Here is a 15,896-nt window from a genome sequence, read left to right as displayed (position 1 = left end):
ACTACAGAGGTCGCTGATATGGAGTACCTGGAAGTAGGTGGCAGCACAATGCACCTAATATGAAAAACTTATGGTTTTGGGGATGTCTGGATACTTTTGATCAAACCGTGTATCTAGACACCTTTGACTCACTCTATGCACAATGAACAGATGGAAAGAAGCTGTATGCAGTATTCCAACAAGATGGAGCAACTGCACACACATTCCACTGAAGTATGGCCCACATCACCAATGTGTTCGGGTAGGCAGACTTGTCAGTAGAGGCCCCTGGCCCAAGAGATCCCTGGACTGTGTTTGATTTCTCTTTATGGGGCACACTAAAGAGCAAAGTGTATGCCGACAGTTCTCGCACAATAAATGATCTTAAACAGAACATTACTAAACAAATCATCATCATGTTTGCAGAATAACATGTTGCTGCTAATGTCACCACACAAAGTCTGTGATGCCTGGAGTCCATGACCACCGCTTCCAGCATCTCCTATAAACGGGCAACAATATATTTTTAACAATGCTATTATCTATTCTTTTTAGTTAGTTCACTGTTGCTTGAATCAGGCATGAGGTATATCAGTTTTAGGTGGGACACCATGTATAACAGTAATTTGTAATTCCAAGTAAGCTGGTAAGTGATTTTTTTAATTTTACAATAGCCTCTTTGTCTGAATTGCCATTAGGTTATCTGTGAATACATGGTACATAATTTTGGTACATTATTTCTAATTATATTGGTAATTATTAACCACATTTTATTATTATACAATTTTACCTCCATCTGACAGTTTTGACTTTCATGCGATATCACTGGTTCTGTCACTGTCGTATTTGCTTGTTAGTTCCATTCTGTCAGTGTTATTGTTATAAGAATGGTTGCAGCCTTGTTTGACAGCAATGTCTTACGGTTACATGCGGTACTGTTTATTATTGTTGTAAGGTAGGTTTTAATCTTTGCATGTCCATATAGCATCACTGGATGCTGTCATTTTGATCTATCTTTGTAGATGGATTTTGGTATTCAATTTTAAATGGAATTAAACATCTCTTTCTTGTTTTTTATGTGCTATATGATCCCTAAGTTTCATACCTACGTTGTTCTATCTGCTTGTTGACAGGTTTCCCAGTGATGCTGTATGGTTGTAACATTGTTTGTTCAAACCTACATCCTGTTTTGAATTTAGCAGCAAGGTTATCTCTAATTGTCTTTTGTTTTTATACATCTATCCACTTGCCCTGGTGGATAATTTCAATAGAATTCTCTATGTACTGCTTGTGTTTCAGGTCAATTTGCTCTTTTACTATTTTTTTGTGGAAATTGTGTATGGCATGTACATACATAAATTTCTGTCTCTTCCAAAATGCTCATTAATGGTTCTTTCAGTGTTGTGTAACATTTAGATAGCTTGCTCTATTTTATCTACTGTGTGCTGTTCAGTGTTTAGGTGGTGGAAAAAGGTAGATGGATTGTTGTCACTGTCTGTAACATGTTATCTATATCTAAACAGAGAGGTTTCTGCCCATCTAACCTATGTAGAATTTATAGCAGTCTGCACTGAATTTTGTACATTCCTGGGTTCAATTATATTTACTACTGTTTTACGTGACTATGTTGTTTGGTATGCAAACTTTAAATTTGTGTTTTTTGTCGTGTGTTAATATTGTTAGATATCTTTCCTAGATATGTAGTTGGTATAAATGTAAATTTTGGTTCTGTTGATATTTCTCTAGTGTGTTACTTCTTTTAATATCTTAGACCGAGCTACTTTGGCGTGTTTATTCTACAGTTGAGTGATTATTTGTGGATTGTAATCATTTTGTTGTGCCACAAATTGCAGGAATTTTATCTCTTGTGTGGCGTCTTCAAGTGGTAAGTTTATGACTCTGTTAATCACAGCATAAAAGTTTGTGTATTTATGTGCTTTTGGGTTGCATGAATTTGCATTGAAAATTTTATCTGTTGCAGTGGGTTTATGATAAATTTCAAATGTGTGACTGAGGAAATTCATCACTTTATTGTATCCTGGTTCTACTGTAAATTTCATTTTATAGTGTAGTGCATTCAGTGCACTGTATATGTGTTGAATGTCTGTATCATATCCACCAATTATTAATGCAAATTTGTGCCACAAAAATACCAATATGCAGAACACAATCTGACTACATATAGTAGTAAGTCAGATAAGGTGATAACCAATCATTATTCCTACAGTAACACCAGTGGAACATATCTAGCAAGCAAATATACAGTGACAGAACCACCAATATTGCAAGGATGTAAAAACCATCAGAGGTAAGTAAAACGTATAATAATGACATCCATTCTATAATTACCTATTAAATTAGAAATTATGTACAATTTACTTACAGATAATCTGACGGCAATTCAGCTGAAATGTTTGTACTGAAAAATAAAACAGCAGCAATCAAACTTAGCAGCATACTTTGAACTATAATTATATGAAATAGTTTCTACTTTTCACAATTCCTCGACAACTTTTTCTACAACAAATGCCCCCATCTCTCCCACCTTTTTTGTTACCGGAAATAAGGCCTTACCAAAACTACAGATGGCAGAAATAGAATTTTTTCCAACTTATATCATACATATCCTCAATTATGCAATTCTAAGTATTTACACAAGCAAAGGCTTACTACCACACTGTTAGGAATTTGACCAGAAAATTCACTTGAGGAAACCATAAACTGGACACTACTTAATTTCATGAGGTAAAATTCTTAGAACTGCTGATATATACCCAGAAGCACAAGGAATTTAACATTAAATGAGGTTGCTTTGGCCTATAAAGGAGACCTTCATTCGTTTGCTGTTCTTTTCTTTTGGTACTCTACTCTCTTCACTTCAGTTTTTTTTAACACTCCTATTACAGAGTCATTCCATGTTCAGCAATTATTCCCTGAACATTGTCAATTGTTAAAATTTTATATTATTTTTTTCTGAATCTTGTTTTACTTCATGAAACAAGTTGCTTGCTGATTTTCTATCCAGAAATATTTGATTCTCTTTTTGGTTAAGCTACTGTCTTGCATTTGAAATAAATGTCCAAAAATACACACCTTTTCTCATTACTTCTGGTATGTTTTCTTTTTTTCTTCAGCTTTACTGTTCACCAGAATTAATTTACGGAAATCAAACAAAATTTTAGTTAACAGGAAACTACCCTTTCTTTCTGCACAATTACTTTCTTCCTTGGGGGAAAGGACAAAGGGTCAGGTAAAATTAGAATGGATGGCCAGGTCACTCTGATCCCACTGTGACAGGGGATGAAGTAACTTCAGTCATTAACCAATTCACAACAGGACCACTTCATATACACAATTAACAAAACATCACTAACATGCAACATACAACTGAAAGCAAAGCCACCAAAGATCAGTAAGCAGATTATATGTACTACAGTTTTAAAGCTATTTACTTTCTCCTCAGTCTTCTAATGAAGCAATTCAATTACAGTAATATTAAATCACTATTTACCTAGTATTACAATACATATTTCCACACTTTCTGGGACAAAGAGAATTTTTGAGACTGAATATAAATGTCTAATTTTATCAAAAGCCTCTACTTTTGAGAAAACACACTACGTTCCAATGATTTTTGTTTTAGGAAGTGTACACAAATGACCTAGTCTGATAATCTAGCACCTTCAAGTAATAATCTAGTTAGGAATTTTTAATATTACTTTAGCAATTACATCAGGGGGTGTACAGAGTTGCTAGACTCGTGGGCCACAAACCCCTACAGACTACATAAGAATTGCAAGAAAACAACAACAACAACAACAACAACAACTACTACTACTACTACTACTACTACTACTACTACTACCACCACCACTACCACCACCACCACCACTACCAAAAAACAGGTATTTCTGTCAACCTGTAAGCATTCACAGAAATACATAAAATTGTTGCTTTGCCTTTGTGGCAAAAAGTTCTGTGCACTAAGGAATAGTCAGATGATGCTCACCGACTCTGGGTATGTTATCTTTGTACTGCAGAATACACAAAAAACCCAAGACTGAACAATATCATTCCCTGCAGCCCCACATATAGCTCTTGTTATTGCAACTGCTTTGTTGCGCAAGTTCAAAAATAACTTGTCATAAGTGACATTATTCCGAATTGGGGTCCCACTAGGCCAGTGCCAGCTAGACTGGCAGGGCTCAAAAGAATTTAGATCTAGTGGAACCCTCCTTTTCCTTTCCAGAAGGGAATGGAAGATGAATAAAAAAAGTTACTAGAAGGATCAGTGAGTGGCAGGTAAACACCAGATCAATGGCATGCCGCATGTGGCATACCTGAACTATGTATTCCTGAAACTGTGAAATTGTTTTACAAACAGTTACAAACATTAATTTACCTCTTGCCCCAGGATGATTTTGTGTTACTGGTGGAGGTGGCCTGTGCATCATCATTAAGGAGTTTAACTGTTGTGTGGCCACAGCAGCTGCTACATTCTGAGGGTGTGTCACCAGTTTTGACCGTGTTGCTCCTACATTGCTACCGTAACTTCCACTGCCCTGCAGAACAACATTATGGCGCTGTTGATGGATTTGTTGCTGTTGCTGTTGGTAGTCTATACTTGACCCGTAATGGAAATTACCATTTCCTTTCACAATTGGACGACCTGCAACATACAAAGCAGTAACAATATATCAATGAAGGACTAAATGTGTACCATCAAAATATCACGTGCTATTAAAAAAAAAATTCCCTTTGACCTAAAAGAATTTGAGAAAAATCACTCACCTGAAATTTGCTGGTTTTTAAGATATAGGGTGAGAGAAGTAATATAAATTGTGTACAAGTATCAAAGTGGGGATGAAAGGAGGTAAGAATGAAAGATCAAGAGAAGTGCTAGCATTAAAAAGCATATAAAGCAGGAATGTAGACTTTAGCCCCTTCTGTTCAATGTACATATGAAAGGTTCATGAGTGGAATTAAAATGCAGCATAAAAGAATATAATTAAAAGTTTCACTGATGACACTGTGATCAGCAGTGAAAGTGAGTAAGAATTACAGGACCGGCTAAATTGACTGACTGACACACTGAACACAGTAAACTGAGTAAACAACTGAGTAAACAAAATGATGACTAAAGTAATGAGGAACAGCGGAAGTCAAATTAGTGAAACTTATCTAAACATACAAAAAGAAGAAATTCTGATACCTTGTAAGTAAAAAATACCGGACACAAAACAAGGGCATAGCAGAAGCACAAAAGCGCAGAGAGAGCTTTCCTTATTATAAGTGAGCCGAAGTATTGACCATACACCTAACGAAGTTTCTGTGAATATAAGTCTAGGCCATAGCGTTATCTGTAAGTGAATAGTGAAGTGTGGGATAACCAGAAGAGAGCAAAAGCTACACATCTGAGGTGTTACAGGAGGATGCTGAAAATTTAGTAGATATATAGGAACTGAGGTAGTTATTCACAGACTCCATGAGGAAAATAATATATGGAACACTCTGAATAAATAAAGGTAAAGGATGACAGCACATGTGTTACGACACAAGGGAATAATTTCCAGGATACTAGAGGAAGCTGTAGAGAACAAAAAACTATAGGGGGAGACAGATGAATTTATTCAACAAATAACTAAAAGAGTACGCGCAGGAGAGATCCACCTCAAGTAAGTCAGAAGACTGACAAATGTCTGCTCTTCTACTTCACACTGAGTATTAGTTGTGCAAAACAACCAATGACTAACTGCCTATTAATTCATCTGGTTACCCCATTCCTCCTCTGTCATTGCGATTGCACTTAAATGTATAAACCTGACAATTTCTGACTGCACTGCTAAGGTTTCGACTTGCCAACTGTCGTCGTCCAATGAACTACGGTTTTACTATGTTCTGGATTAATGGGACCACACAGTGGTTCAGGTTGAAAAAAATCGATTTTCGGTTTTCATCATATTTTGATAGATTAAGGTTTTATTTAAGTACTCTGAAAAGGACATTGCTGAATTTTTTTTTTTTTCCAAGCATTTAAAGGGGCATTTTCCTACCACGTGTGTTTATGTGCCACACTCACTTTTCTGTCACCCACTTTTCTGCATATATTTTAGATCTTTATATCCCCTACATTGCATGTTTTTTTCACTACCAAGTGTGTTGGTTATCCTTGGAATGCAACGGTCGGTATTCTTTTGTTTCTGCTGTTTGTAAACAACACGCTTTCGAACACGCGGTTAGTTTTGTTCAAGTGTGATCATGAGTAGTTGTTATACTTACGTTTGCAATGCTTGCCTACGTGTGTTTTCTTGTGTTTATTGAAGATGAAACGAAAGGCATTTTCAAGGAACGACAATTTGGAGGAAACAAGTTTAGAAAGCTTTCTGTACAAGATGTTATGTTGCCTGGCAAAAATGTTTCTAATTTCAATTCTTCAACAAGTGCATCATCAAAGAAGCTCTCACCATTTCAAGAGAGTTACAACGAAGTTACTGTATGTGACAAGGGGTGCAGTAATATCATTATAAATTTGAGAATATTATCATATGTAATTTCTAAATTTGTACAATGTAGACAGTGTGGTGAGTCGCAGAGTGTGAAAATTTGTGAGTGTGCCAGTGGGAGAAAAGGTCTAGCAATTGCTTTGGATTTAATTTGCACTAAATGCTCAGCTGTGATCTCATTTACGAGGTCTTCAAAACCAGATGCAAGTGGCCCTTATGAAATCAATATTAGATTAGTTTATGCCTTACGATCCATTGGCAAGGGCATGGCTGCAGGGAGAACATTTTGTTCAGCGATGAACTTAAGGTACGTTTACACTGGGATACATGTATCCCGACATGTCAATTTGACATGTCGCGATACATCACCTCATACAAAAATTCACGGAACTTGTATGCGGACCCTCGAGCTCATACATGTCGCGTATACATTTTGTATATCGCTTTTTGGCCATATACGCGACATGTATGAGCGACATTTGAACTCGCGCATGCGCAGTACTATAATTTCCTGTCGTCTTGTCGACTGCCGCCTATTTCGACGATTAGCGCATGCGTAGTACCAGGCTCTTTGGCAGCTGTTTGAGTTTTGAAGGTGCCGACTGTCGTTTCGACGTTAATGTATCTGCATAGAATATCAAAAAGTGCCATATGCAACATTATTCTTCGTGTTTGCGAGGCCATTGTGCAAGTTTTATCCCAAAAAGTGATGGTAAAAGTTTTATATATATAAATCAGAGTATGTAATACATTATATAATTTTTTCATACATCTGGCACGTATATCAATGTTTTGCTATTATTCTGGCGGCCTCGCGTGATAATGTTGACAATGGATGCCGACAATCTTGTGTGAGACGTTGGCATTAGCAATCACGCGACAATGCAAATGTTTTGTCATGAAATCTTCGGTTTACGAGGAATCCCCAGTGGCTAAAAAACGGAGTGTTACTGCCAACTGATCCTCTGGTGGAATTGCTTCCAGAAAGTTTGTGTTGGTTTTGGACACAAGAGGAGCCACAAGTGATAACAAACCGCGGAAATCGTCCATACTCATCCTAACATGATTTCTAAAATATGCGCCATCCTCTAGCGTTAATTCGCGAGAAACTCTCTGTGCCACCATCTACGCTTCCTCCGCCTTTTCTTCCTATCATCTTCCAAAAGAGCAAGTGTATCAGCACATAAAAATGTCAAATCTTCCAAATCGTCGTCTGAAGCTATCGCACAGTGACACATATCAACCAGTGTAAACGCACGCTCATACATGTATGAGGTTGATACTTGTCAACTCATACAAGTCGCGATACATGTCGCGAAGTCGCATATACATGTATCTCATACATGTGCCGATACAAATCGCAGTGTAAACGCACCTTTACATCAACCACCAAATTTGAAAAACTGACAGCAATACCAGAGAAAGCTGCATTGAGGTCAGTGAGGAAAGCATGAAACTGGCTGCTAGGGAATCAGTGGAAGAAAATGATGGATGTTTGGATATTGCAGTTGCACTTGATGGAAGTTGGCAGAAAAGAGGACAAACTTCTCTGAATGGAGTAGTGACTGCCACAAGTGTAGACACCGGTAAAGTGCTAGATGTGGAGATAATGTCTAAATATTGCAAATGTTGTAAAGTCAATGAACATAAAGAACACAACTGTGTGGCTAATTTTAGAGGAACAAGTGGTGGTATGGAAGTTCATCGAGTACAACAAATATTTCATCGCTCTGTAGAAACAAGAGGCATACGGTATACCAAATATTTGGGCGATGGTGACAATAAGGCATACAACAATGTTAACAACTCTAAGCCATATGAAGATGACATTATCAGCAAAATAGAATGTGTAGGCCATGTTCAAAAACATTTGGGGACAGGGCTGAGAAAGCTAGCTGTTGATATGAAAGGGGAAAAATTAGAAGATGGAAAATTGTTGACCAGACAGGGTCGGTTAACTAAAAAACTGAAATAGAAAACTTGCAGGTGTACTATGGGCAGGCAACTAGGAGAAAAAAAGAAAATCTGGAGGCAATGAAGAGAGAAGTTTGGGTCCTATTCTTCCATAAGTCCTCTACCGGTGATAAGCCATGTCATGGATTCTGTCCATCAGGAGAAAATTCGTGGTGCAAATACAATAGGGCTCAGGCAACTCACCAGCATTCTCTTCCTGCTGCTGTTATTACAGCAATTAAACCCATTTTCAGAGACTTGGCTCATCCTGACCTCCTAAGGAAATGTCTGCATGGGCAGACACAGAACCCAAATGAATGTTTCACAATGAAACCAGGAGTTCATGATGCTGTTATTACATTCAATTGTGGTAATATTGGAAAGTGTTGGGTACTGAAAAAGCTTGGAATTAATCCTGGTGAAAATATGATCACTGGGCTGCAACACTGCGATAAAATGAGGATGGACGATGCTGACAGGTCTGCATCTAATATGGCCAAGAAAGCAAGACAAACATCCAGGAAGGAGAAAAAGAAGCTTAAGACTTGCTAGAGGATAAAGAAGGGCCGTCATATGCAGCAGGACAGTTTTAATTAACTGTAAGTAACAAATTTCAAAAGTTTTTTCTTTAAAGTCAATTTTCCGCAAACTAAAATTTTTAGTACGTATGCCCCATCATATTAGAAACTATCATAGATAAATGAATGAAATTTTCAGAGACTCTGCATAACATAAAAAGCCACCGCTGGTACTACATTCATTAATATTCCCCATTAGGAAGTTCACAAAAAATATTTCTCAAAAACTATAAAATGGATAAAGTAGATTTTAGTACAATTGACTATCAGAATCATGTAACATACAGTAAAAATATTAAGGTCCTGCATCAAATAGTTTTTTCAGAAACGAGTCAAATACTTGCCTATATTAACATAGGTTAGATAGGCAGGGAGTGGTCCTCTTAATGTGTTATCAATTTCCACTTATTTCGAACACACTCCTGTTTTATATACTGGGAACAAATTTGTAGTGTATACTGTGTTGAAGGGAATGATTACCTTTCTACTGCAAAGGATTTTTGAAACATAGTTGATTGTATTAACCTTTGTTCTTAATACCGTAAGCGGGGGTGACTCTGTGACTGCCGGGGTGACGTGAACTTTTTCGAGTAGTTTAAATATTGCGCCATTTCTGCACTTGCCACAGGGCTATGAGCGATTCTATGAGATGCCCAGCAAGTGCTGCTATCTGTTGGTCATCACTTGCACTTCTACACGAACTGTCATGGCTGCTACAGTGGTTTAGTTGAAACGTGTGTTTTTCTTCCCAGGAGGAAACCTGCTAACTTTGTACTGCACAACGTTTAACTCACTTGCTTGTGTTTCTACAAGTAATTATATTAATAACCATGTTTGTTGGCAATCATTTAATGTTTAAAGAACTTAAATATATTCTTTTGGTGTAAAGCTATACAGACATAACCAAAATTTCGAAGGTTGATGGGGTGATTGACAGTCACAAAGACACCCTACAATGTTTTTATCTAACATTTTATGTTTTTCCCAGTTTATTGTCAGTTGAGCCAACTATATTAAAAGTCCAGCATGCCGAGAAATATGTGAGAAGGATTGGGAGTTGTTCTGACCGCAATTATACTGAGGAAACTCTGGCAGAAGCTGTCAAACAGGTTTTGGATAAACTTGCATCACACAGAAGCTTCCTGCAGGTCAGTAACTTACTCACAAACGGAATTACTATGAAAAGATGTTATTACAATGCACAATATTAATTCATCTGTTCTTCTCAGGTACAAAGTTCATAAGAACACATTGTGGCTGAAAACAAAAGAGGCCCGAAATGTTCCAGTTGCATCAGCAGTACCAGTGAGAACACCAGGTGGTCAGCAAGTTTTTACAGACAATGAGGAAATGGAATTTGCACTACATGCGGTTGCCATGTCTACATATGGATTTCCAATTACCTGTTTTGATCTTTGCTGCATTGCTAAGAGCTATCTGGATAGGACAGGGTGAAAAGCACCTGCTTTTGGAAATAATTTTCCTGCCAGAGATTGGGCCAAATCTTTTATGAAACATCACAAAGGTTTCATTTCACTACGAACTGCCAAAAATATTACCTATTCAAGGGCTTCAACTGATGAAAATGTAATTAATCATTTCTTTTCGAATCTTGAGAAGGAGATTGCTGGTGTACCTCCACAACAAATTTGGAACTATGATGAAACCAATCTCGTTTATGACCCAGGAAACAAAAAGGTCATCACACAGCAAGGATGCAAGAATCCAGAGCAAATTTGAAACTCTTCAAAGGCTTCCACATCGTTGACGTTTTGTGGGAATGCTGCAGGGAATCTAGCACCTTTTTATATTAATTATAAAACAGAAAATATTTGGTCCACTTGGACTGAGAATGGACCAAATGAGTCTAGATATAATAGAACCAAATCTGGGTGGTTTGATCACCATGTTTTTGAAGACTGGTTCATTTCTCTCATGTTGCCTTTTTGAAGGAACAAATGGGTGTCAAAGTATTGATAGGAGATAATTTGAGCTCCCACATCAATTTGGAAGTGCTACGTCAGTGTGAGGACAACGAAATCAAATTTATAGCCCTCCCACCAAACACAACCCACCTTCTACAACCTCTAGATGTAGCATTTTTCCATCCGTTGAAAGGCCATTGGAGGGGAACACTTTCTTCATGGAATATTACAGCTTGTGGAAGCAGATGCTCACCTGTTCCCAAGGATCAGTTTCCTGGTCTGTTAAAGCAGCTTGTGGAAGCCATGGAATCGAACGTAGAAAAAAATCTGGTCTGGTTTCCACAAAACAGAAATTTTTCCACTAAAACAGCAGTTTTGTCAAGACTTCCTAAAGCTAATCTAGAAAACAATATTGGTGATATGGCAGTCCACATTGGAGAATCATTTCTTCAGGAGCTGCAGAAAAGAAGGCAAGAGGAGAGAAAGCCAAGAGAAAAGAAAAGACGTAAGAAGTAACATGTTCCAGCGGGGAGGAGCATTGGAACAGCAGATGTTTTAAATGTGGAAAACAACCAAACTGAGGAAAACATGACAACTGATGCAAACAAACAAGGAAAGATGAGAATGAAGCAGAAAAGAAAGAAGAGTCAGTCAGGTGATGAAACTGATGTCAGTGAAACATTTTCTATACAGGAATCCGATGATACTGATTTGGACTTTTTACATGAACAGTTGTCCGATTCTGATGAAGACTACTTTTTTGATGAAACAAACTATGTAAATCAAGAAACGTTTGGCACTGAAGAATCCAATAACACAGACTTTTCTGTTGGATGTTATGCTGTTGTCAATTTTGATGGTAATTTGATCTCGGGGAAAGTCATTGAGAGAAAGGTTGGTGGTTACATTGTCTCTGTTATGGAGAGATCGAAGAAGAGTTGGAAATGGCCATCAAAGCTTGACGCCATTTTTTATGATGCAGAAGTAGTTTTGTACAGCATAAACCCACCCAAACAAATAAGTGACAGGTTTATTTGAAGTGAATGGTATAGATTAACAAGGCCAAGTTTATTGTCAAGTTGTTGAGATGTAATGCCTGAAACAATAGCTATTAATATTATCAAAGCCTAGCACTTAAAATTCATTTTTATAATTTATTTGTTTATGATGTTAAAATAAAGTTTTATGGGGTTAAACTGCATCTGTATTATTTCCCAATTAGTTTTAGTATAAAAACCAGACTGTCACAAAGTCATTCCCGCATTGTGGGGTGACATTGTGACAGTTATTTTTAACTGTAATTAGGTCATACTTTAGTATTTAGTTTGTGCTTGTATGTTATATAACCCAAGAGTGCAGTTACACATGATAGTAAATATATCCGAGATTGAATCATTTTTATCTGGTTCACATGAATAAAAATAAAAAAAGTGTCCCAAAGTCACCCCCCCCCCCCCCTTACGGTATGTGTTGTTTCGATAGTGTCTCACTCTTTTTCATACTGTGTTTAAGACAGGTCTTCATAGAACACACTGTAGAGATTCTCGTCCAGTGCAGCCCCCCAATAATCAATCTCTCCTCCTCATTCCGCCTGAAAGTCATCCCTGACCTGCGGTTCTGGGTGACCTTTCTGAAATCTACCCTTTTTCCTAAACCTCTCTAGTCCTTTTGCTTCAACCTCTTCTTTCCCCATTGACTCTTCTGCCCGAAGGAGCCACTGGTTCCCAAAGCTTGCACAAGTATAACCTTTGTGTGTGTGTGTGTGTGTGTGTGTGTGTGTGTCACGTTCCGTGCTCATATCATACCACACTGTTTCTCCTCCATACAGTTCTCGAAATAGTACCATTTCACTCTCTCAATTTTATCTGTTAACTCAATGTTGATAAGGAGGCGCGCGCGCACACACACACCCAAATCAAACTGGTTTGTTACGAGACATCAGCCCTCATGCTGATAATGACCTCACAAAATATGTCATGGTGCTTCTTTCGCACAGGTTGCAGTCCATGAAAATTCAGCTCACATTAGCACCTTAAAGGTGCATTCCCACAGAGCATACCTGACTACAGTTTGTTTATTTTTTTTACTAGGACACGTAAACAAAGCAGCAAAAACTGAACTCACTACAGTACTACCTTTTAGGAGATGGTCTTCCACTACTTTCTATGCTTGGCTGAGTCACGCCTTCATAGACACTACAGTGTGTGTAAACTTACCACAACTGATTAAGTCACATCTACAAATGCAGGAAAGCTAATACAAAAGTATGCAATGCTTCAGTATGAACACCTCATAGGAACATAGCATTATGGATTATTTAATTCAGTGTTTGTGTAGGATAAATGAAAAATTGGCCAGGTGGAAGTAGGACACATGGTCTGCGGGTTCTGTAGAAACTTCATTGTGTGTGTACACAATTCATTCATCCTGATATTCAATAATCTCATCGATTTTTGCCCATTATCAATGTTGATATTGGTCCTGGGAATTCTAACACCTTCAAAACTGTTAAAGAAATATATTTTCACGTGGTATAATCACAAATTAACGATTTTCTGATTTTTTTCTTTCTTGTACAGAGAAACCTCAGTTCTTCCAAATTTCATGATCCTAGGTGAACACTAAGTACTCTAAGTTTTGATGAACTATTATGTATCAAAATGTTGACATAAAACACCATACACACAATGATCCAATAACCGTTCTCTCTTATTTACAAACTGAGGTATGGAATCCGAAAAATACAACAAATCATAATTTTATTAATTATTACTTTTTCATACATGAAAGGACGCACATAATGTAACAACAACGACTCTGTACTATTGTACATATAAGTAATTCTTTTCATCTGATTTTACGATAAAGTTGTTTAATTGATGTTCTGATTTCATTTCTATTTGTTTCATGCCATTATGTTAAGAAAACTGTAAATAAGTTTCAATGTGAATATTAATGTTGATGTCAAATGTCAAGTAATATTGTAATAGAATTGAAATGTAACAAATGTTGTAACTGTTTTAAGATGTTTAAAATTGTAACTGTGTGTCTGGTCCATACGTAGGCAAAGTGTTAGGATATGTAGAATGCAAAATCTCGGGTGAATACCTGGTCTGTCAGAGAGCGGTAAAAGGTGGATGGCAGGTGAGTGTGGGAAAATGCGCGCGGGCACTGCACTGCACTGCACTGCACTGCACAGCACAACGGGCACTACACAGCACAACAGGCACAGTAGTAGTTTGAGTTTGGCACTGGTTTGAGCAACACCTTCTGGAGCGAGGAGGCTCTCCTGGAAGACGTAGCTTCACTGAGCCTCGGGTATGACGTTCCAACGCCCACACAGCATGGCAAAATTCCTTAGGCACTAAATGGAAAAATATTGCTACGCTCAGAAGAATTGAAGGGCCAATACGTCAAGAGCCATAGCTGTGATTGTATGTGTGCTCTGTGCCTTGCCATCTCGCCGATCGCTGCATTGATACTAGTAGGTTTAAACTTTTAGTGCTGTATTTGCATGGATCAAAGAGTGAACTGTGTTTGTTTGGTGCAATAATAACCTAAATTTTACCAGAACTTTTCCACCATTTAATTATCCTCACAACTAACTTAGACAGGGTTCTTTCCAAACGTTGTGCAATCCGAGTGTCCCGAAATGAAAATTAAAAATTATGTTAATAATAATTATTTGCAGAACTAGCTATATTAGAATGGTGTTTAAAGAAATGTTTTGTTAATGAACCAGTAAATGAATAGCGAAGGTCTAAAAGTCTTAAGATAACTTTAGTATTGATATAGTAATGACATTATTTCGAGACAGATTTAAAGGCATTTAAATGAGCAGTAAGTAAGATGAAAAGAGTAGTAACATATACTGGAAATCTTTAATGAATAATAAATTCAGTAATCATTTTCTTAAATACAGCGATCACAACAGGGTTATAAATACAAAATCAAATAGGGGTAATGCAGGAGTAGGTTTAATAATGAATAAAAAAATAGGTGTATGGGTAAGCTACTACAAACAGCATAGTGAACGCATTATTGTGGCCAAGATAGATTCGAAGCCCACACCTACTACAGTAGTACAAGTTTATATGCCAACTAGCTCTGCAGATGACGAAGAAATTGATGAAATGTATGATGAGATAAAAAATTATTCAGGTAGTGAAGGGAGACGAAAATTTAATAGTCATGGGTGACTGGAATTTGATAGTAGGAAAAGGGATAGAAAGAAATTTAGTAGGTGAATATGGATTGGGGCTAAGAAATGAAAGAGGAAGCCGCCTGGTAGAATTTTGTGCAGAGCATAACTTAATCATATCTAATACTTGGTTTAAGAATCATAAAAGAAGGCTGTATACATGGAAGAACCCTGGAGATACTAAAAGGTATCAGATTATATAATGGTAAGACAGAGATTTAGGAGCCAGGTTTTAAATTATAAGACATTTCCAGGGGCAGATGTGGACTCTGACCACAATCTATTGGTTATGAACTGTAGATTAAAAGTGAAGAAACTGCAAAAAGGTGGGAATTTAATGAGATGGGACCTGGATAAACTGAAAGAACCAGAGGTTGTACAGAGTTTCAGGGGGAACATAAGGAACAATTGACAAGAATGGGGAAAAGAAATACAGTAGAAGAAGAACAGGTAGCTTGGAGGAATTAAATAGTGAAGGCAGCAGAGGTTCAAGAAGGTAAAAAGACGAGGGCTAGTGGAAATCCTTGGGTAACAGAAGAAATATTGAATTTAATTGATGAAAGGAGAAAATATAAAACCACAGTAAATGAAGCAGGCAAAAAGGAACACAAACGTCTCAAAAATGATACTGAAAGTGTAAAATGGCTAAGCAGGGATGGCTAGAAGACAAATGTAAGGATGTAGAGGCTTGTCTCACTAGGGGTAAGATAGATACTGCCTACAGGAAAATTAAAGAGACCTTTGGAGAAAGGAGAAC

The 15,896-nt window shown here is 37.3% G+C and overlaps 1 protein-coding gene across 2 annotated transcripts in view; it reads right to left on the bottom strand.

Moving 5' to 3' along the window:
* LOC126203247 (eukaryotic translation initiation factor 4E transporter) overlaps positions 1-15,896 on the bottom strand; it is a 282,811-nt gene that overhangs the window by 12,463 nt on the left and 254,452 nt on the right. For both annotated transcript variants that reach the window (XM_049937501.1, XM_049937502.1), the window contains one exon: positions 4,382-4,648. In XM_049937501.1, the coding sequence (XP_049793458.1) occupies positions 4,382-4,648 (267 nt within the window). The remainder of the gene's footprint in view (positions 1-4,381; positions 4,649-15,896) is intronic.

Source organism: Schistocerca nitens, chromosome 9 (assembly GCF_023898315.1).
Source record: "Schistocerca nitens isolate TAMUIC-IGC-003100 chromosome 9, iqSchNite1.1, whole genome shotgun sequence".
Classification (NCBI taxonomy): domain Eukaryota; kingdom Metazoa; phylum Arthropoda; class Insecta; order Orthoptera; family Acrididae; genus Schistocerca; species Schistocerca nitens.
This window is presented reverse-complemented; position numbering and strand designations above follow the sequence as displayed.